The sequence below is a fragment of the Cryptotermes secundus genome, unplaced genomic scaffold, assembly GCF_002891405.2.
Source record: "Cryptotermes secundus unplaced genomic scaffold, Csec_1.0 scaffold534, whole genome shotgun sequence".
Classification (NCBI taxonomy): Eukaryota; Metazoa; Arthropoda; class Insecta; order Blattodea; family Kalotermitidae; genus Cryptotermes; species Cryptotermes secundus.
The window spans coordinates 269946-293467 of NW_019739956.1; the positions used below are offsets into that span (position 1 = coordinate 269946).

General features: G+C 40.2%; 2 protein-coding genes across 2 annotated transcripts in view; one reads left to right on the forward strand and one right to left on the reverse strand.

The window, feature by feature from the left end:
- The window catches only part of LOC111872147 (acetylcholine receptor subunit alpha-L1), a 114926-nt gene extending 104659 nt beyond the window's left edge, over positions 1–10267 (reverse strand). The window contains exon 1 of the mRNA XM_023865738.2: positions 9701–10267. Within this exon, the coding sequence (XP_023721506.1) occupies positions 9701–9955 (255 nt within the window). The 5' untranslated portion in view covers positions 9956–10267. The remainder of the gene's footprint in view (positions 1–9700) is intronic.
- The window catches only part of LOC111872150 (acetylcholine receptor subunit alpha-like 1), a 586882-nt gene that overhangs the window by 163762 nt on the left and 399598 nt on the right, over positions 1–23522 (forward strand). The window lies entirely within an intron of this gene.

Genomic DNA, 23522 nt, shown 5'->3' on the forward strand with positions numbered 1-23522 from the left:
CAGTGTTAGCGCAGGAAGTGACATCGCCAATCACAGAAGCTGCATTCCAGAGCAGTTCAAATATTTCGATGCGCTCTTGAACAGTTAAATTAATGTAGTCTTGAATATTATACTGCTCAGTACGCAGAACTCCGAGAAGTTCCTAACTTAGTATTTAACCTTTCCATTGCAATATCTATAAGATCTAAACATTTATTTTTTATTATTATTATCATCATCATCTCTTGTCACAGGTTTATTTCCTGGGATTACTTTTCTTGAACCAGTGATGCACCTCACCACTCAGGCTTCAAGCTTCGCACTGTAGCACTTTCCGTAGTATGTGTGATGTTCCCAGGATAGCTGTTTTTTGCAGTGAATCTATGGAGTGCTTACCAGGAATCAGTTCCAAATATTTTCTCAACCCTCTCGTAACTGTACCCGTGGCTCCAATAATTACTGGTATCACAAAACATTTCATGTTCCACATTCGCTGAATTTCAATGCTTAAATTTTTATATTTTAACTTCTTCTCTGCTTCTTTTTGTACTACATTCCTGTCTGATGGTACTGATACATCTATAAGTATGCAAGTTTTCTTTTGCTTGTTTTTAATTATTATGTCTGGCCTGTTTGCCAGAACCTCTCTGTCTGTTTGTACGCCTTGGTTCCATAACACGGTTATATCCTCATGTTCACATACTGACTTAGGCACGTGTGAGTACCAGTTGTCTGGTACTTCAATTCCAAATTCTTTACATATTGAGTAATGTAAATGCATGCAAACTTTATCATGCTTTACTATATATTCGTTCTTCGCCAAAACGGGACATCCTGATGTTAAATGGTCTATAGTTTCTTCGTATTCTTTACACAGTCGACATTTACTTCCGATCTCTTCTTTCAATATTTTTCTCTTAAAATAGTTTGTACTGATTGCTTGGTCCTGAGCTGCTACGATTGGGTTATTATTATTATTATTATTATTATTATGCTTCTTTACAATCTACATCATTACAGAGTATTAAGTAAATGTGTTGTAGGTGGTTAGCTTGCAAGGGAAACATCCAGTAATGAAACCTAAATAAGAGCTGAGTTTGTGACGACTGCACATCAGCACAAATATTATGTTTCTGGACATTATCCATCGTCTTGTCTTCATCTAAAAACCATCTTTTTTATTTTTCAAAACAACGTTTCGGAGACATGATTTTGGCTCCGCCTTCAGGTAAAACCTACTTTTTGTGTTTTTATTTACGTATGTACCCCATCTTGGAGCTGGCACATGTCCGGAGATAGGGAATAGCTCTATCGACTAGGCCCAACTGAGTAGGTTTTGCCTGAAGACGGAAGCAGAATCCAGTCTCCGAAACGATGTGTTTTGAAAAATAAAGAGGACGGATTTAGATAAAGACAAGACCATGGATAATGCCCAAAAATATAATATTTTTACCAATATCTCTATATTTACTACCATAAGGACGTAACAATAAATAGGCGTGTCCAATGCCGTATTATTTATTAGTTTTCAGTTTATTAATCAATGTCTTAAGTAGTTTAGATTACATAACTTCATTGGCAGGACGATTAGTAAACACACAGTTGTGTGGGAGGCAGTGTTCCTGGAGAGTTTTAAGCGGTATCTAGGCATATACTTGAAGGGATTGAGTGAATCCATGAAAAGCCCCAGTCAAGGAGTCGGTGTTTTGGCCGAGACTTGTAACCGGGTCCTCCCAGATACGAGTATAAATCAGGAGTACCATCCTCTCGCTCACTCTATCCTTGACTTGTATCAAAAACTGACGATTATTTCTTTATGCACAAAGACACTCCTACGAATTACAAGTTTTGCAATTGAGTAGAATTTTCTTGAAAATCTTAATTCACTCAGTCACTACCTCCGTGACTCATTAACTCACCCGCTCCCTCATTAATTACTTACCCGTTTACTCACCATGTTACTCAGAGACCCAAGTCTTCATTAAATCACGCACTCACTGACTTTAACTCAACCACGCATTACCTCACTTTAGCCCTCATTAACCCACCCAATTACGTCCTCATGAACTCACTCACTGTTTAACCCGTCAAGTCACTTCCTCACTCATTCACTCTCTCACTTAGCATCCTCACATACACTCACCTCATTTCCTCCCCCCCCCCACACGTAAGCATCTAAATCCCTCACTTATTTATTCACTCATTCTCTCATTTCTCTCGCTCTTAATCTCTCAGTCTTTCTTTCATTCTCATTCGTTCAGTTCCTCGTAGTTGTTCAGCGTCTGAAGAATTTCCTTGTAACCCAAAGGATCATCAGCAGGTGTACCAAATTCCGACACTGAACCTTATCCAGATCTTCAGTAAGGTCCACGTTCATATCCTCCTCCCATCTAAGATGAGCCAAGATGTCTCAGTGAGTAAAGCGACTGGCTACGGATGGGTGTCCGCGGTTCAACTCGCAAAGGGGGCGGAGGGAAGGTCTCACAGAATCCATTCAACTCCGATCCACACCCTTCCTTCCGTGATCAAGTGTCCGGAGGCTGACGACTCAACTCATCTAATGCATCGACCTTTACACACAAAAGGAAATACAGTGCGTTCAGTTAAGGAGGAAACTTCGCAACAACGCTGACCCAGCCGAACATTCCTCACAGATTGCTGCTGTAACTGCTGATAGCAGAATGAGTCATTAGCGCTGAAAAACGAGCGCCGTTATAGCTACAGTTACAGCAACAATCTGTGGGGAATGTTGGGCCCGGTGAACGGTGTTGCGAAGTTTCCCCCTTGATTGAACGCCCTGTATATTTTGTTCGTCCAATCTTAAATACGTTTCCTAATGATTGCTTCCTTCAGAATATAAAAAAGGCTTAAGCCTTGAAGTGTCTCATGGTGTTATGTGCTGCATCACTCTCACTATCAGTGTTATTGTAAGGTTGCAAGTCGTGCAGTTTTTCGTCGTGTAATTTTATCCCTCAAGACAATTATTTTGGACGTTGGGCCGATTTATCACACAAGTACTTGATAACAGGGCCTTCAATTTGAAGAAATTATTTTTAAGCAGGTTAATTTGTATGTCTTATCAAATATTTCTGCTTTTTATATGAAGGCTCGGGAATATCTTTACGCGAGTCGTCAACCGGAATGTCTAAGAGACTTAACTCTTGAAAATGTATGAGAGTATCACTGTCCGTATCGGTAATGGCTTTGTGAAATCAGTTGGAAGATTATTTAACTGTTGAGGGGTTTATTTGACGACATATTATGACATTTATTGACTAATACCAAGGTATAGGCCGCGCCATAGCTCAAGAGGTTAGTCGCTAGCTTCCCACCGCGGCGGCCCGGGTTCGATCCCGGGTCTGGTGAAGTGGGATTTGTGGTGGAAAAGTTGCGCTAGGGCGGGTTTTTTCCGATTACTTCGGTTTCCCCTGCCAATCTCCATTCCACCAGTTGCCCACAATCACCCTCACCTATCATCTGGGGCTGGTACAATAGGCCAGAAGTGGCCGCAGTGCAAGGGACTTAGTTCCACCCCACTAGCAATAAAAAAATACCAAGGTATGAGTAACATATAAGGTGGGCAGGGCATGAAGCACAAATGGGGGAGAAAAGGGATGCATATAGGATAGTCATGGGAAAGTCAGAAGGAAAGAGACCACTGGGAAGACAAAGGGATAGGTGAGTGGACAATATTAAAATGGATCTTAGAGAGATAGGATGAGATGGTATGAATTGGATTGGTCTGGCTCAGGATAGGAACTAGTGGAAGGCTCTTGTGAACACTGTAATGAACCTTCAGGTACCATAAAATGCTGGGAAATTTTTGAGTAGCTGCAGATTTGGCTTCTCCTCAAGAATGGCTCAGCTCCATTAGTAAGTAAGTGATGAGTAACATATAAATAACATTAGAATAATATTAATTTACCGGGGATTGTCACTTATTACATTCTATCTGAAAATTTTTATTCGGAACTCAATTTCTTGAAGTATGGACAATTGGCGTCTTTCTCTGAAGACGCACCTTGTTAACAATAATCATGTCACTGCCTGGCTACTGTCAGGATTCAGGGGTGCGACGCCCCAGCTCGATCCAGCATCTGTTTCCCATGCTGTCCCGTCCTATTGATTGTGAGTCCCACCCTAGCCAGGGACCTGGCCTCGCCCGGCTGGGCTCCATGCGGTGGATGCCAAGAGAGAGAGAGAGAGAGCAGGCTGGAGAAGTATACTGGAATCGCTGAACTTGCTGGAGAACGGAATGTTATAGGGCGTGGCACATGTGAATTTTCAGTACTGGAATTTTACTGTAACTTACTTACGAGTACATATCTAATTCGCGTGCAGTAAGTAGTATTTATGCCGGTCACGGTAGCCGAGCGGTCTAAGGCATGCACTGTCTTCGCTCGCTCGGAAGCCGGGATCGTGGGTTAGAATCCCACTCAGGGCATGGATGTTTAGTTTGTGTGTGTGCGTTTTTCTGTGTTTGTCTACAGGTAGAGGCCTTGCGACGAGCTGATCACCCGCCCAAGGAGTCCTACCGAATGTGTAAGATCAAGAAAAACCGAAGTGAACGGAGTTCATGGAGGTAGGCCTAGGCCCACTGGGGCTGTAGTGCCAAGGAAAAAAAAAAGTAGTATTTATACTCATGAGCAAAAAAACTAGAAACACATCGTCTGGGTTAGAACTTGGACAAATTCAACGGCAGAAGGATCTGATCAACTTGAAGTGAATACACCGTAACAGCAGGGGGTGACCTCGACTGGTGTTCAGAAACTTAGACCGCAATGTTGTGTACATGGGCGCCGTTATGGATTAATTTTTCAGGGTGGAGAACGCAGAAAATGTGATTACAAACTTGCCTACAAGCAATTCGAGGACATTTTTATGAACCACTCTAGAGTTTTTCAGATCTCTATATTGGAACATAGCTAAGCAGATTCTTATTAGTATGAAGGAATATGATCATTTGCCAGACAACGCTTCAGTAAACACATTCCCGATATAACGCAGTTATCAGCGGGATATCCGTTGCTTAGTAGTAAGCTGTTACGTTTCGTAGCAACGGACAAAACAAATAATAACAGAATGAGCGAACCGTTTTGAGATGGTGATCTATATTCCGGCCACGTGGAAGTTAGTTCAGCTCAGGAGATTTCAGTGACGGGAAGTCGTGAGACAGAAGTCTTTCAAGGCAGTTGAATGTGCGAGCAGTGATTCCTCGTTCGTCACAGTCAAAGAGTAGACGCTTGTTGCCCAGCAAGTAATGGAGCGGGTGACAGACAGTTACTGATTGTGAGCTGTCATAATTGGTTGTGATTGTAATCGAAGTGCCAATAAATCCAATCATCCCATCCAGAAACTATTATTATTATTCGCGGAACCCCTAATGCGTGACAATATTTTGCATTATATTTGATATAATTTTCCCCTTTATAACTGTGGCAACTTTTAGAGAATTCAAGGAGACAGGGCAGATGCGTCGCTCTCCCCTTCCTACCGTAGCTCATGATAGCACACTACTCTGAATCCATTTATCTCTACTCCTTGTGTCCCGTTTGTATTGAATGTATTATTAATAATTAAATATTGTACGCGGTAGCGTAGTGGTTAAGGTACTATGCTACAAGCCGGAAGGTCGCGGGTTCAAGTCCCGATGAGGTCAATGGATTTTTTCCAATTGACCTAATCCTTCCAGCCGCTCTATGGCCCTGGGATTTACTCAGTCTCTAGCAGAAATGAATACCAGGAATTAATTAAATAATTTTCCTGGGGAGTGAAGGGCGGCCGGCGCGTAAGGCTGACAACCTTACCGCCATCCATGAGCCGATTGTCAAGGTAATGTGGGACCCTCAACGTCTCACAACCCTATGTGCCTTCACGGCCTGTTACAGGGATTGCTTTACTTTTTACTTTACTTTACATGTGCAATAATATATAATAATATAAGCGTGGGGAGACAGTCCTACTTGAAGGGTACCATCGTTTGGGACGTGACGCTCTGTAGTTTGATAAAATTTGTAACTTTACCATTAAGATTGAAAAACAGGCTGAGCAAAGCGTCAAGTAGCAAACAGAGTGCTCTGCTTACATTTCGACCTTGCGGATAGAGACAATACGTTCTTCCGAAACGTCGTTAAGGTTCTGCTAGATTGCATAGCCATCACATCGCAGAATATGGCGTTCTTCATAGTTAATGCTGTGAGAACAACCTCACGTCTTGGATCCACGGCTAAACAGAACCTGTTTTCTGTCGAGTTCCGGAAGCCTCGCTTTCTGTCGTGTTGGAAGTCGCGTTGAAATGGAATTTCAACTGGAATCAGTTTTCTCAGAGCCTGTAAAGACCTTATATCTCAATCCTGGATAATCGAAAACAGTCTGTATAAATGATATCCTGCTATCTTGAGTCTGCTAGCTCGTAATCCTTTCGCATATACCACGACAGAAATGCTAAGAATGTTTTGGCCGCGGCATTTGAAGGGAGAGTAACATTAAGTGTATGGGAGGATATAAAGACGTGAGATTCTTATAGCGGCCAGTATTAAGATTGCATACAGTAATCTAAGAAGTTACTCAGTGTAGGTAAAAAAGTAAACCTATTCCTGTAACAGACTAAAGAAATCCATAGGGCTGTGAGACGTCCAGGTTCCTACATTTTCTAGATAATCTGCTCACAGAAGGAGGTGAGGTTCTCAGCCTTACACGCCGGCCGCCCTTAATTCCCAGGAATATTCCTGGTACATATTTCTGTTAGAGGCTGAGTCGACCCCAGGGCAATAGTGTGGCCGGAAGGATTAGGTATTTTGAAAAATTTAGTGACATCATCGGGAATCGAAACAACGACCCTCCTGCTTGTAGCATAGTGCCTCAACCAACTACTCTACCGCATGCCCCGTACTCAGTGTAGGTATGACGGAAAAATGCCAAGATTTGGGAGGAATCTGTTACCTCCGTATTCAGTTTCGACCCTGAAGAAGCAAGTATGTCTACTGCTTGGCGCATTCTTTGTCCCTGAGGATGGAAGCAATATGTATCTCAGAAAAGTCAGTAACTTTTAACCAGACAATGCAGTGTCATCCCAGAATGTAGTAAGCTTACTGTTTAAGAAGTTGCGAGATTTGCTCGTGTCGCACACAGGGCGTAGTTTTCCATATTGTTTTCGAGGTATTTTACTGCAGTACTTTTCATTTTTTTTTTTTTTTTTTTTTTTTTTTTTTTTTTTTTTTGGGTGTATTGGGAATCATATTGTCATGTAATATGTGTGACTATATACAGGGTTTGGATTGGTGAATAGATTTATTGGCNAATTCTCAGTTATGTACATTTTAATGTTATATTAATCATTGATTGCAAGTCCTCAGTTGCGATACCTCGCGTCGCTCTCGGCGTGAGAAGACGCGGAGCGGCGCTCTATTGACCGCCTCACTTGTTGCATACCGTGAGCCAGTCAGCTTGGCAGAGGAACAGCGAACAAATCGGCCTCGAATCTTAATGCATCAGCCCAGAAACATGTTTGCCTTTATTTCTGTATTAGGTTTACAACATTCCAGCCCACACTTATTCTTGTCGTATCCTATACAGTTTCAATTTATTTTTATTATTACTTCGATATCTACTCGTATAACAAGACCGTAAAGTTTGTACTTCGTAATATGTACACAAAATTACCAACGAATTTCCTTCAAGTTCATTAAGCTTGCGTAAAAGTAAGAATAACATAATAGTAATTAATGAATCTTACCTACTTCATCCGCTCCTCTTATACCTTACGGTGTGGAGTTTTTTTTTTTAATTTTATTTTTATCATTTTACAGTCGGTAGCCGCCGCGGTGGGAAGCCAGCGACTAGCCGCTTGAGCTATGGTAGGGGTCACTCGAAAAGTAACTTTCAAAGTTTTTCGTGGAAATGAGAGTAGACGATAAAACACGACATATCCCATCTTCACGTTTATAGCGGAGGAGACGGCTTTCAGGTATGAAAGTGACCTGTGAATGTATTGAATAAGCAGACGTGGACACTTCACAAGAGACTGGCCAGCAGCTTGGGGATTTTAAGGGCGCTAATAACCCACCGCCTTAAGAGGGAACTAGCAGGTTTGTCCGTTGAGCAGTATGGACGGTGGGCACTTGCGAACATGGTCATGTGTCGTTATGTTGTACAAAACGCGCGGAATTTACTGGCCAGATGAGCGGCTGTTAGCTCTCAATAATAACTGTAAACTATGGAATAAGTAAAAAGAGGAAGTGTGTCGGTTTAGCCTCAAGACATGAGTTAAGCTGCTTGCTTGCTTACACTTCCACCTCGAATATGGATGAAATATTTTTTCCGAAAAGTCGGTAAATTTTCTGATAGACAACATGACACCAAATCCCAGAAGAAAATGATCTTCATTTTCTTCTTAATTTTGAAACCTCTCTTCCTTTAGTTACACGCAGAAAATGAAACACTCAGAATCTTCAAATAAATAAAATAAATGTATAAAGCGAAGCTACAATATAAATTCTCCAGTAACCGAAATATTATTATCGTATATGTAACGGTTTAAACAGACTAACGCATTTTAGCCAGTTTATACGGAAGCTGGTAACAAGAATCTGTAGTGCAGATGAAATTAAATTTAATCTGTATGGAAGCAGACGTATTCAGTGGCTACGCTAGCCGCGTCAGCAGCGGTGAACGTATATACACGGGCAGATCGATCTCAGAGAGAAGAACGGAGATCCGATAGAAAGAGTAACAACGGAGAATGGGGAGGAGGTGCTAATCTCTGCGGAAACACAAAGCAGTTAGGAGACATTTTTGTAAGTCACACTCAGACCTTTCCCATAATATCACTATTGTCGTAGCGCCTCTAAGATTCAGTAATATTGCAGCAGCCCCAGTTTTCCAATGCACGAAACAAATGAGTAAGATTCAGTGATATAATTACAGACTCGGTGTGTCAGCTTTTAGATAGGTATATAAGGAAGTAAACAGATTTGGAATAAATAAAAGTACGAATGAAAAACAAATAAATATAATGGATTCGACAAATAATTCTAGTAAATAAATAGGAAAATAAGTCAAGATATACTACATGATATTAGTTCAGAGATTTTAGAAGAAATCGTATTTATATGCAACTGCCTGCGAAAAGTTTTTTTTTTTTTTTTGACAATTGGAAGATTTTGTACTTTCATAAAATTTACTTGTTGCAATAAGGCCAGCATAGTATAACATTGTTAATGAATAACATTTTTGTAAATAACGAGGTTATTATTTCTTAAATTTTTAATCTGTTAAAATTACTCTTTAATATTATACAAAATCTTGTACAAAACGACAATATATTTCTGCATGAAGAATTGATTTCAGTGGCATTTAACCCGTCAGTGTTCTTACCATTCTAGCCCAGTCGTAGTGTAATTGTCTTACATTGATTTAAATATTATTAATAGCCCTATAATTTAAGGAATTTTTATTAGCCCATTTAGCATATTCAAGGAGAATAAACTCCCTACAGCAGGTTCATATTAACATGTATATTATTGTGCATTAGGCAAAAGATAGACAATTCTGAGCATCTGCCGTAAAGTGAGCCACGGTACGCAGAAGAGAATACGGTCAAGGAGTGAATAATTACATTTTGCGTATTGCTAATATTATATTATATTAACATTATAGGAATAATTATTAATAAATTACTTTATATGGGATAATTGTTGTATGGTATGAATGACGTACTTACCAGATCGATGAGCTGAGACAGTCGAAGACCCAATTTTACTAGAACAGTGTCTGTGTTATTGCTGACCGGTCGGATCAATCGATTGTAATTGCTAAGCAAGTCATCGTACAGACGTTTGGCATCAGGGTTGGCTTGAGACGGTGTCGCGATGCACCCCACAAGTACCAGTAACACCATAATACATACATGACTACGTGTCTGTTCATGTCTTGCCGAAAGAGAAGAGCAGGACGCGCACGGAGGATCGCCGTCCATTCTATGAATACAGTACCATTTTCTTCTTATATCTATGATGAACACGATTTGATCTGTCCGTCCGTCGCATCACTAGAGCATAAAACCGGTTACCTTGCCAGTGATATGTGTTTGTAAACAAATGTGGAGATATCGTTATGACTACGGAAGTTTTGTATGTAGCGCAAGGGTGTCATTGAGTCAGAAGGTGTCGCTTCTGTCCTCCACGTGCTGCACTGTATGTTTTGTATCGCCCCGGCTGGTTGCTACGGTCTACGTGTGCTGGAAGTCACCGATGACAGGACGGTCGGCGGTTAGTTCGGTCCGGATGCCTGGGCCTCGGCTTCGTCTAGCGCCGAGTTGCAGTGCTTTTGCGACAGCTTCCTACCCCTCTTGTTGCCAACTTTCCGCCACCAAAACTACGGCCCCCTAAATCATACGGAATCATTCTTCGGGCTTTAATGTCGCTTTTGCCAATCCTGCTTACACACATGTAGTGGATATTGTCCTCCATTGCAACTGAGAGGACCGGGATTCGAGTCAAAACTCGCTCTTCCTGTCTGATTAATCGTATATTTGAGTTACTACTTGGGCATTTTTACATTGGCCTAGATAAGAATATTATCGTGACTAGTCACTACTGTCGAGGTCATGGTACCTAGAATGAATGAAGTCTTCTCAGAATAAAGGGGACAAATATGCGATACGTGTTATCGTACTGCTGCCCTGTCTTCAAATTTTGACTTCTTTGAATACCATTAAATATTTTCCCCGTATTTTATTTTGTCATGATACTTACCTTGAATGTATAAAGGGTGGGCCTTCTTGGCCCTTGCACCGCGACCACAGTGATCTATTGTGCCTTATATTTATCTTACATTCAAATATCCTACAATGATATTTATGAAAACACACTTCGAGTAAGAGTGCACACGTTCACGAAGGGATCAAACGCTTACCTTTATAATCCGCATATCTAATTATCATACATAATTAATAAGATCTGCTTTACATTGTATGATATATATATATATATATAAACCTTTAACAATGAAGATATACGAAGTACCAGTAAATTGAAAGTAAACGATGTTTGCATTTACAGCAGGAAATATTGTTTTTTTATTCACCTAGAAGTTACTGTCTTGATAGAAGTTAACTTCACTTGATTTGTATCAAAATAAGAAATGAAATTCTATGAGTATGAATATGAGGGTGAGCCATAAAACTGGCCCTAGCAATGCGACCTTCAATGGTCTATTGTGCTTCGATAAAATTCTACGTATTCACTTCACAGTTTGTGCCCTACAATCACTAATGTAAGTAAAATGGCAATGCTTAAATATGATTAAATCTCCAAGCTTCTATTACTGCACGCGGGCGTTTTAGAAATATGAAAATTTTCTTACGTTTTGCTTGGAAGATATGAGAATCTTCAGTGTATGTATTTGCATCACTAAATTATTATTCAATTTAGATAAGACAATTTAGACAATATTACACACAAACTTATTTTCAGTGGACCAGACATTCAAATTGCCCAGACATACAGGAAAGTGTTATGACCACATATGCCTGCAGAGAGACTGTAGCTGCCTGGAATGAGGAAAGTGAAGTATGAGTCTCTTCCGTTAAAAGTTATGCACATTTAAACATTTACAAAGAATGACAAACATTAATTGCAACACTAATATAGTCAAAATGATCGTATATCACTACACTTAAAATTACTAGATTACAACTATATTAGAATGTAAACGGTTAAATACGATTATGATCCTTGTTCCCGAGGTTCCTGGTTCCAGTCTCGGCCAAGACACCGACTCTTCTGGCCGAGGTTCCCATAAAAGCTCTCAGTCTCTATAGGCAAATACTTGAAGGGTTCCATAAAATTAGGCCACGACCGCTGCTTTGCATAAATTTTCTAGTTCGCTTTTCGCTGCAATTCGGCTGTTGGGCACTACATAATCTGAGTTGCTGAGGGCTTCATTAAATGAAGTACTGACATAATTAAATACTGAACTGCATACGTAATACTGTATTATGCTTCGTGTTTGATTTGGAAAGCTAGAGAGATAGCGGCGATGTTGGCAAAACTGTAGCTTGGGCAACGTCGAGAAGAGGGTCTGTACCATGAGGTGGGGGTATGATCTGGGCGCATGCACAGCTCGGATGCTGCTGTCTCTGTCGCCATTCCTGTTATCAGGGACTTGGGGGGGGGGGGGGNACTCTATTTCCCTCCCGCACCGCGGCACTCGCCCGCTCACTAGAAGCAGGTTTCCCACCGAACTCCTGGGAGACTCCAGAACGTTACTCTGCGTAACTGCCTAGCAGGCATACACAGTGTCCGAAGGAACCGAGGAATTACTGCAGATGGTGAGAGAAATATAAACGGAAACTGGCAGCAAAAAATTAAGGAACAGCGAAATATTGTCAAGAGAGAATAATGCTTAATATTGGAGGCGAATGACGTACTTTCTGTCGTAAAGACGAGAACAAGGGATTCGGAGTAATATAATATTTTAAAGGATAATATTAAAATAGATCTCAAATATATATCATGTGAATATCAGCACTACATTCCACTGGTTCAGGATAGGGACCAGTGGTAAGAACATTTAACGAATATGTGGATTACGTAAAAACAAGGAAATCCCTTGTTTTTTAAAAGAATGTCTATTCCGTGACGTTAGTTCATTTCTCTGTAGGATGAAACGGCAAAAATTTGAATGGGGGCAGATTGGTTAAAGTACGAGGCTGTGGGGCAGACTACCGAATACGAAATATAAACATAAATTTTGCATTTTGAGGATAAAATTGTTGAAGTACTAATGCTAAGGGACATTCCGTGCTTGCGCCTCTATACGTGGCATTAGACAAGCTGGCCCTCCAAGCTGCTCTATAGGCGAGCATGTGCCTCTAAATTAATTTGTACTCAAAATACCGTGTCAGTTTTTGAGAATTATTTCTGCTTAAATTGGTTATCAAGGTCCATAATCCATCACCCGTCAACGGAAATGCTCAGCTTAATACATCAACCCTTGTCAGAGCAAGTAATTTGATTTCTAGTTCATATAATAAGATGGATTTTTTTTTTCGTGTGGCCATGTGAACTAATAACATGCAGGAACATGAGCAATGGGAATTATCCTTAAATGAATGCATCGTAAGATGCGTGTTTGTCCCCCATCCAGCTCACAAGTTGGATCCTGGTTATCCCCTGCTGCTAGGCAAAAATGTACTGTACATTAACGGTGTTTGCAAAATGTGCTGGAAATAATATTTGGACCGAAGGGGAAGGAAATTTGAGGAGAAAGAAGAATTCAGAATGAAAATTTTCATAATTTGTAGTATCTGCTACACAAATGATTAATTCTGGTTATAAAATCAAGGAGAATAGGCTATGCAGGCGGTAGCGTGTTAAACCGAAAAGTTGGTATTCACATAGGAGTCCCTACAGTGTCATAACACAGAATATCGCATTATATATTTTTGATGTTCATGTTTCTTTTGACGATATGGGAGCTTGAAAACTTTAGTAAGATTTGAGGTTTTCACGGCGGTGATTATGAAGAATGCCGTCTTTTGGGATGTGGTGCCGTGTTGATATTATTCAAACCGAAGTTTCGGAGGAAGATGGAGGCGATACTTTCCTCCGAAACATCGGTTTACACATTATCTACACGGCGCCACATTCTAGGAGACGGAATTCTTCTTGAAAACTTTCGTCTTCCGTGATATAAGGCTGTGTAGTCCGTTGAAAGTTAACCAATATATTAACTCCATCTTCAGGACCGAAGAATAGGCCAAGCAAGAAAGCAGCATGAAACAGTTAACACGCAAATGTCCACAGTTGGAGGAGAGATGTACACCGTTAGTTTCAAAGATAATGGACCACGACTATACAGAGTGTCCCAGGAGGAATGGACAAAACTTCGGGAGGGTGTTCCTTATGTTAAAGTATGCCGATATAACCCAAAACACCTATGTCCAAAGTTGAACGGTTACGGAGATAATGGCCAGAGAAGTGTCAAACTTTGACCGGCGTTGCACACTTGTTGATTACAAAATACATATTAAAACTGGCAGGAATATGTGGATTCTGTAATGTTAATAATGTACGTAACATAAAACTAACTTGTGAGTGACATGAAGCCATAAAATTGAAGTACAAAATACTCGCTCGCCATGTCATAATTGTCCTTAGGGTTTCCAAGCACTATACATGACACATGACTGGCGAGCGATGACGTAACTCGGCTGACTGCGCGTTCTGATAAAGCCAACTACATAAGTACGGCTAGAGTTAATCGCGGCACTCAAGGACAAACATGGATAAGGCCTCTCAGCTGACAGGTATAATCCGTAGACCCGCTAGAAGACCACACTTTTCTCGGGCCATTATCTCTGTAACCGTTCAACTTCGGACATAGGTGTTTTGGGTTATATCGGCATACTTTAACATAAGGAACACCCTCCCGAAGTTTGGTCCATTCCTCCTGGGACACTCTGTATTTGGTTCGTGAGGTAAAATCCAGACGTTTCCAGTCAGGAAAACAGGAAATAGATTCCTAGTTCCCTTACTTGGGTAGACGTTTTGTTTCACGTATAATATCCAGATGTGTGCAGTGGATCACATCTTGGTTCTTGCACATCTTGGCAGCGAACCGTATTAAGGAATCATTGCTACAGCTCCCTGTTTATGCATTTATCTTGTTCTGTGGCGTCTTGTGCAGTGAACCCTCCATGCTATGTTTATTGTTAGTTTGTCAGTAGTGACATCAACACAGGAAGCAGCCCTTACCCATATCATCATAAGAAAAGCTAATATATATCACTCCAAATAAACAACCTGTTGGGTGACATACAGAATAACGAGCATAAGCTCCACAAGACGCTAGTAAGGTCAAGACGGCAAGACACACGACCTAACTTATGCGAGAAGATCCCGGTACCCAGGCGCCCCACACTACAGTCGCTTTTACCGCTAGAAAATCACATCAACACGTAGCGGTCACAAAGTTTTAAAGAGATTTATCGCAAAATACTTTATATTCCATTTTAGTAAAATTTTAATTGTTATGTTTTTAAATTTTAGTCTCTAATTTTTAAATATTTATCAAGTCAAGGAGGATGAGGTGGGCAGGGCATGTAGCACGAATGGGGGATGAGGACTGCATATAGGATATTGGTAGGAAAGCCAGAAGGAAGGAGTCCACTGGGAAGACTAAGGCGTAGGTGGGTGGACAATATTAAAATGGATCTTAGAGAAATAGGATGGGATGGTATGGATTGGATTGATCTGGCTCATGATAGGGACCAGTGGAGGGCTCTTGTGAACACGGTGATGAACCTTCGGGTTCCATAAAATGCTGGGAAATTCTTGAGTAGCTGCAGATTTGGCTTCTCCTCAAGAACGGCTCAGCTCCATAAGTAAGTTATCTGAGGATTTAAAGTTTTAACCGAAAGACTCAATTTATGCATTTAAGAACACTCAAGTGCACAATAAGGATCCTTATTGAAGAATTGGATGCAAATTATTAGAAACAGTTCAACAACTCTGTCTGGTATCATTGTACGTCTGATGATGACCCAGTATAAGGGTCGAAACATGTAGAGTCAATAAAAATAAATGTTGATACAATAGTGTCTACTTTGTTTTAAATAAAGAATATTGGTGTGCAGACTTCATGCTTTTGTATACATTTATAACACACAGCAGGATGCATACTATTAAGACTGATTTCCAAACCTCGATCCCGGTGTTCTCACTTCTGAGTTGTGTGCGAGACATCAAGCGGTCACTCGTGTTGACTAAGTTATTTAAACAATATTTTACAGTGGTCGCGCTTGAAATGTCTTTGCCCGCTCAAGCGCTAGGGTCTGAGTTTGAACCCCACTCAAGGTATGGATGTTTGTGTGCGTTTATTTTGTGTTTGTGTTGTCCTGAGTAGGTAGCGGCTTTGTGACGGGCTGATCCCCCGCGCAAGGAGTCCTACCGACTGTCTAAGATAAAGAAACTGATGTGAAAGAAAGTGTGTCACGGATGCCCTCTGTTCCAAGTGGGATAAACAGAAGTAGATAGATAGGCAGATATGGTAGGCTAAAAGCAAGAGAAGATTAAATATTTTTTTCTTATCGCACTATCCCTAAAAGTACAATTTCATATAACTCATTACTGTGAAAAGTAATTTATCTGTTAATTATAATAATTTGAATTTACTGCAAGAAAATTATTTCAGAATATAACATGAGTAAAGAGGTTTTTATAAAATGCTGGGAGAGATATCCGAACAAGAAATCCTAACAGTATTGGTATGTCTCCCGTAGGCCCTGTATTATTAAAATGGTTTGATTTCATGGCAACCTGGCGCTAATTAATATCTGAATTCATCCATCACCTATTTCGAACGTAATTAGTAAAATGGGCGAACTATTATTAAAGAGGCTATGGTTACATTTTAGAAAATGGAATGCAATTTCGAATCGTGGTTTGACAAATTGCAAGGGAATGTTCGTCCTTGGATCTGAGAATGATATCAAGGAGCTTGTAGTTTTCAATTGCTCTATACCCATATTTATGTAAATATATATAATGCAAACGTTACTATAATACATGCACACGTATGTTTATATGTAGACAGTTCAAACAGATTTTATTTTCCTTCCCACATCACATTAATTTGGGTTTCATTGAATTATCTGTTGATGTTTCAAGTGGGTATTTTGAGTCTTTTTCAAATTATATATATGTATAGGATGTCCGGATGAAAGGTTTCCAAAATAAAAAATGTATATCTCGGAAACTGTCATACACGTATCCGGTTTATATCAGCGGAAAGGAAAAATCTGAAAAATATTTTTCATACCCGGCTTACGCGCATGCGTCGCCACATTTTTGCCACGATGTTAGGAACCACCTGGATAGAGAGATGGCTGGGATATGAATTGGCAGAGGTGGACCAATCGCTTGGCCTCCTAGGTCGCCAGATTTAACCCCAGTGGATTTTTTCTTGTGGGGTTATATGAAGAACATCGTCTACCAGGTTAAGATCAACGAGCTTCAACACCTGAAATCCCACACAAGGGACTCTGTGGCTACGGTAACACCAAACATGCTTCAAGTATGGATATTTCTCGTGCCACCAAGGAAGCCCACATTTAAATTGAGAAAATTATATGCGCAGAAAAAAACTTTGATAGTTTCCCTTTCGCCCGGACATTCTATATTTAAAAATTATGATAGCAAGAAACCCACAAGAAAGGCTGTTTTAGGTTATAAATAAAGACATTCAGATTTTTCGTTGCGTGTACTGGTTACATGGACACTGCAGTGGGTGCCCTGTAGTGACAGTACCAGATTGGTAACGAATTTTTGAAAAGCTACTTACGTTCTGAAGTTCACGAAAGGATATTATTGACGGATGTTCAGAGTCAATTTCGAAAGCAGTCTGAAACGAACCCGTATTCAAGAGATTAAATTTACGCATGTCATAAGCAGTTTACAGTGTTTTGCTTTCTCTGACAAGGAAAAGATAAGACTGAGGAGGCAGCAGACAGGGTCCAGCAAGAGTTCATGCGCAGATCACGAAAGCTCACAGGACGCACGAGCCAGCAACATGGACTTTTCAGGAGACGATTTTCAAGGAAGTATTTTTAAGGGAATAGCTATGACGTTGCACTTTTGATAGAACTTCAATTGGGAAATAGATTGGTAATGGACCCCATCACTGGTCACCGGACTGACTCTCTTACACCATTCTGAAAGGGTATGCGTCAAGTGCCAGTGTACACTCGAACTTCGTAGATACTTTAACATCTGAGAGAACCAAAGATCATATCCAACCTGGTGGTTGATCATTTATGTGGTGTATGGATGTTCGACACTGATTATCGATGTGATTTGAATAGGGAGCAGACCAACAATTTTCGATTTGTTTCATCCTGGTTCGTCACACCAACAATTGTTGTAAAAGGTTAATTAATTCCTTCCAGTGTGACTGATGGAGTTCTTCTCCTTTTTAATATTATATCCTTAACATGTTTCGGTCTTGTGGACCATCTTCAGAAGAATATGAATACAATTATAAATCATTATTACAATATGTTTTGTGAGTACCTATATATATCGTATATATATATACAGAGTGTTTCACGACTTTAGGGCATAACTGCAGGAGGTGATTTCCTATGTCTTTGTGATCAAAAAAGTTCATATAAACATGTGTCCGATTTTGGACGGTTACGGAGTTATGACCGTTTTAATCTCAGATTAGAAGGTAACGATTACTGACAATAAACGGAACAAAATAATAAACTAGCATAATACATGGTACATTTAAAGTATGAATGCAAAGTTAACTTCGTGAAATTACCTTTAATTTGAATTGATTGGCGCTTAAAGCTGATTTTCGAAAATGCCACCTCCGGCCGCAACACAGGCTGCCGCTCGGTTGTGAACCGCGCCGGACATACCAACCCACCCCGCCTTAGATACCTCTCAAGTGTCGAGATAACGGGAACGCTCTGTCTGTAGCTGGCTAAAAATAGCGACCCGCCAGCTGACAGACGCGGTTCACACGAGGGCATGTACGGGAATGAAAAAACGGTCATAACTCCGTAACCGTCCAAATTCGGACACATGTTTATATGAACTTTTTTTATCACAAAGACATAGGAAATCACCTCCTGTATTTATGCCCTAAAGTCGTGAAACACTCTGTATACATACAATATTATCATGATACAATGAGTACAAAATCTAATGTTTTAACAGCTATAGGGGCTTGTAGTTGTAATGTATTAGTACAAATCGCTGTAGTTATTAAAATATTAGATTTTCTACTCATTGTATTACGATAACATTGCATGTACATATATTAATACTGAAAAAGCATATTGTAATAGTGGTTTATAATTGTATTGATATCCTTCTGAAGATAATCTATAAGACCGAAACATGTTAGGGATAAAATATTAAAACGGAGAAAGAAACTCCATCAGTCACACTGGAAGGAATTATTTAACCTTTTACAATAATTTTCATAATAAAATTCTTTAAGTCACAATGAAGATTTTGGCTGTTGTATTAATCCTGAAATTTTCATTAGTGTACACCATTTCATTCTTTCAATGACTTCAAAGTTTTTAAGATAATGCATAATCACTCCGTGTTTCGAAAATTTATCATACATTTTCAAAATTCGCCGCTAGAAAAGTATTAGCCATATATATTGAGCTTATCGACCCATATGTTGTTACAGCGCAGGTGGTTCAGTATAGTGACTGAACGTAATGAAGGATTGTGAATGTGATGTATGCGTCACAGATCCTCGTCGAAATCTCAAACGAACGTTACTGACGACGAGCGCTCATTAAGCGTCAGTATGTTTACACATGACGTAGTTTGGTTTCCTCAGTCGGCTAAAAAGGAGTGAACTCGTCGAGAGGTTAACAGTCACTCAACTGCTCAGAGACATTCCTTGTCTTTTATGGAAACTGAAAATTTGTTACGCTGTTCGTAAGAGGACGCCGCTGAACTCTGTTCCGAACCAGGTGATCCCAGTCCACATTCCTGGAACCTTGTCCTTCAAGATCATCCGCATGCAAGTGGAACGCCTTGCTGATGCGGCAACTTCTCCACCACTGCTGTACAGCGTATAGTTGAGGAGGCGTGGGGCTAGTTTAAGTAATGTACACACACTTATACTTATGGAGCTGAGTCCTTGAGGAGAAGCCAAATCTGCAGCTACTCAAGAATTTTCCAGCATTTAATGGAACCCGGAGGTTCATTACCGTGTTCACAAGAGCCCTCCACTGGTCCCTATCCTAAGCTAGACCAAGCTAATCCATAACATCCCATCCTATATCTCTAAGATCCATGTCCGCCCATCTACACCTTCGTCTTTCCAGTGGTCTACTTCCTTCTGGCTTTCCCACCAATATCCTATATGCATTCATCTTCCCCCCATTCGTGCTACATGCCCTGCCCACCTCATTCTCCTTGACTTGATCATTCTAACTATACTTGGAAAAGAATACATGTTATGAAGCTCCTCATTATGCAGTTTTCTCCAACCTCCTATCACGTCATCTCTTTCAGTCCAAATGATAAAAGTAATAGGAATATTAAAATTCATTAAACAATTTCGACATTTAAACGCACTTAATGTGTATGTCAGTTATTACGACAGGATAATGAGCGACATGGATCGGCAATCCTTAAAAACTGCGTTTAATTTTAAAGCAAGAATTGACTAATTAATATTAAAATACTTCCTAGGCAATTTACCGGATTGTGTAAGGATTACATCATAGATAAATGCATTATTTATGTTTTATATGAAATATCCATGTTTAAAACTGTGGCTGACATATTGTGATTCATGTGTTTTACACTAAAAGACTTCTGAGTAGCTTAAGTGAACTTATTATGCATAATTTACTAAGACAAACTTAAATTTAGTTCTTTATAGATCGAATATTCCTAGAATTTAAAATAAACGAAATCGTTTATACCATTCAGGAGATACGAAGCCAGAGATGGTAGAAATGGATTCTTTTAATGAATTTCCTGTTTGAATGTGCAACCTATTTATTGTCGGAGAATTTGCAATAATATGCACGAAGAAAATCTATTAGAAGGGACCCAAAATTCCACGATTTTCATAACTAAATTTTTGTACTGACACGCGACGATTGCAATCATAGAGGGACAAAGCTTTATGTAAGAAAGATTTATTCCCAGTGAGTTATATCCCTGGAGCCGTAAATGATAGTAGCCGCAGTAAAATGTTACTGACTGATCATGTGGTTTAATTAATTGCAGTGACGTGGCTAGGAAAATAACAGTCTCTGCTCTGTTGCGTCAGCGACCTGACGTTGCTGCGGAGTGGTGACGTTGGCAGTTAACTGCAGACGACCTTTATCGTGCGGCATCCGTGAAATGCGCTGGGAATCGTACCCAAGTGTGAATGTCTTCCTTGAATTTCAAACTATGGCAATTGGTGTCGAACGTGGTCTAAGAGAAGTGCAATTAATTACAAGTGTCTGGAAACAGGGTTGTCAGGAAAATATTTGGAAGTAAGACACAAGGAGCCGGTCACGGTAGCCGAGTGGTCTAAGGCATGAACTGTCTTCGCTCGCTCGGAAGCCGGGATCGTGGGTTCGAATCCCACTTAGGGCATGGATGTTTGTGTGCGTTTTTCTGTGTTTGTGTACAGGTAGAGGCCTTGCGACGAGCTGATCACTCGCCCAAGGAGTCCTACCGAATGTGTAAGATCTAGAAAAACCGAAGTGAACGGAGTTCATGGAGGTAGGCCTAGGCCCACTGGGGCTGTAGTGCCAAGAGAAAAAAAAAGACAGAAGGAGTAAATGAGAAATTTAGGATAACACATAAATATGAATTTCATGATATATCCTGCTCGCGTATTTTCTTAAAGACTGGTATCTGTGAAGAATACGGAATCTGGGAATGTGGCAGGAATGAGGGGACTAAAGATGTATACAGAATTTTGAGAAAGAGACCTCTAAGAAATTAATAATTTCGGGGATAATGTTAAGAAAATGGATCTTGCAGAGAGAAGTATGGAATAACACAGGGTTGTGTCCATTTGCCTGATATATTATTAGAGATGTTGGAAATTTGGGTTATGTTACTAGAGTTTTAATTTAGCTGTATAAAACATCGAAGCCGATGCTTGCAGGTATGCAGACTCTGTCATTCGCCTACAGACTGGAAATTAATCTCAAGTTTTGATACAATTTTCAGTCTTAAATTAGATGTGGTCTAACTAAGTAATTGGCGTAAAACTCTTGGAAGAGTTTCATTTGGCTGAATACAGGCGAAACTTTTGCATAACGCTGTGACCTCGTCCTGATGGGAAGTACGTTTTTCGTACCATAATTATTCTTATGTTACCGCCATATTATAATTAAGTACAGTTCTTTTTGTTTGATAAATAACCGTGGGAAACGACGATCACAGTGGCCGCTGGTTCTAAGGCATGAAATGTCTTCGGCCGCTCAAGCACTGGAATCTTGTGTTCGAATCCCACTCGAAGCATGGATGTCTCTCTGTGTTTAATCTGTTTGTGTTGTCCTGTGTATGTGGCGGCCTTGCGTCGGGCTGATCCCGCTTTCAGAGAGTCTTACCAGCTGTCTAAAGGATTATTATTTCAGACTTAATTCTAAACGGGAACAGGTCAGAGCGGCTAATCCGTCAAGGCAGAAATAGAGGGACTGTGGGAATTTCAAAGCAATTCAGATACAGGAGACTAATTCAGTGTGGTAAACGTAACTCGCCCATACTACACAGATATCATTGCTATTTATAGACGATTTAATTTAGTTCAAGAATATGATAATATTATCAGGTGTAAGGGCTTGACGTGACTAATAATTATGGGTTCTGGATTTGATGATTGTGTTTATTGCCACTTCTTTAAAATTACGTTCGATTGTAACAGCTCACATATTGAGCTCCTTCTAACATGCCGTATGAAGGATCTTTCACAGCCACGGACGACATCTGTCGGAAGAATGAATCTCTAAAAAGGACTCGGACCCGAGAAAGACTGCGCTGACAAGAACCAGCAGCATGTACAAATGACAGACCCGTCCTCTCGTCAGAAAGGGCGCCTCACAAGGACAAGACCATAACTGTCAAACAGCAATAAATATCTGGTCATGAGCCCAAAATGGTGCTCGACACCAAGACTTACTGACTGACCGTCAGTCACACTGTGACTTTGACTTTGATTTTCGCTTTAACTTCCAAAGGATTATTCTACCGACTGCCTTACCTCGGGAATGTGTTGAACGAAGCGTTGCCTAATAGTACACTATTCCAGCTTGTTGTTCTGAAAGAGTGTTTTAACAATCTGTTGTCTAGAAATGGATTATACCGTCATAATGTAATGAGGGGAATTACCATTAACTTTTTTAATTGCTAGAGGGGTGGGACTAAGTCCCTTATACTGCGGCCACTTCTGGCCTATTGTACCAGCCCCAGATGATAGGTGAGTGGGATTGTGGAGCAATTGGTGAAATGAAGATTGGCAAGGGAAACCGAAGTACTCGGAGAGAACCTGCCCCAGCGCCACTTTGTCCACCACAAATCCCACTTGTCCAGACCTGGGATCGAACCCAGGACCGCCACAGTGGGGAGTCAGCGACTAACCGCTTGAACTATGGCGCGGCATGGAGTTACCATTATATATATGACGAACAATGTGGTTATTTCAGTTGTTTTTATTCAGTTAAGGTTTTTGTAAATCCTAGGCCTTATGCATGTGTGACTATATTACTCCTGTATTTGTAGTTCCAGAATTGTTGTGTTATATAATTATATTGAACCAAATTTCTTACATATTATTATGGAGTTTAAAGTGAATATTTTTGTTTGAACTTTCGAAATATTCTTAGTTTGTTTTACGCATCTCTTGAATTTACTCGGAAATACAGATATGGCGCTCAGATTGTGTGGCTCGTTAGAGATACGCATCCCGTGAAATGCTTAATTTCAACTTCATTTGTGATCCAAAAGTTCCGTTAGTCTAATCCAGACTTCAAATCCTGAAGCAGAATA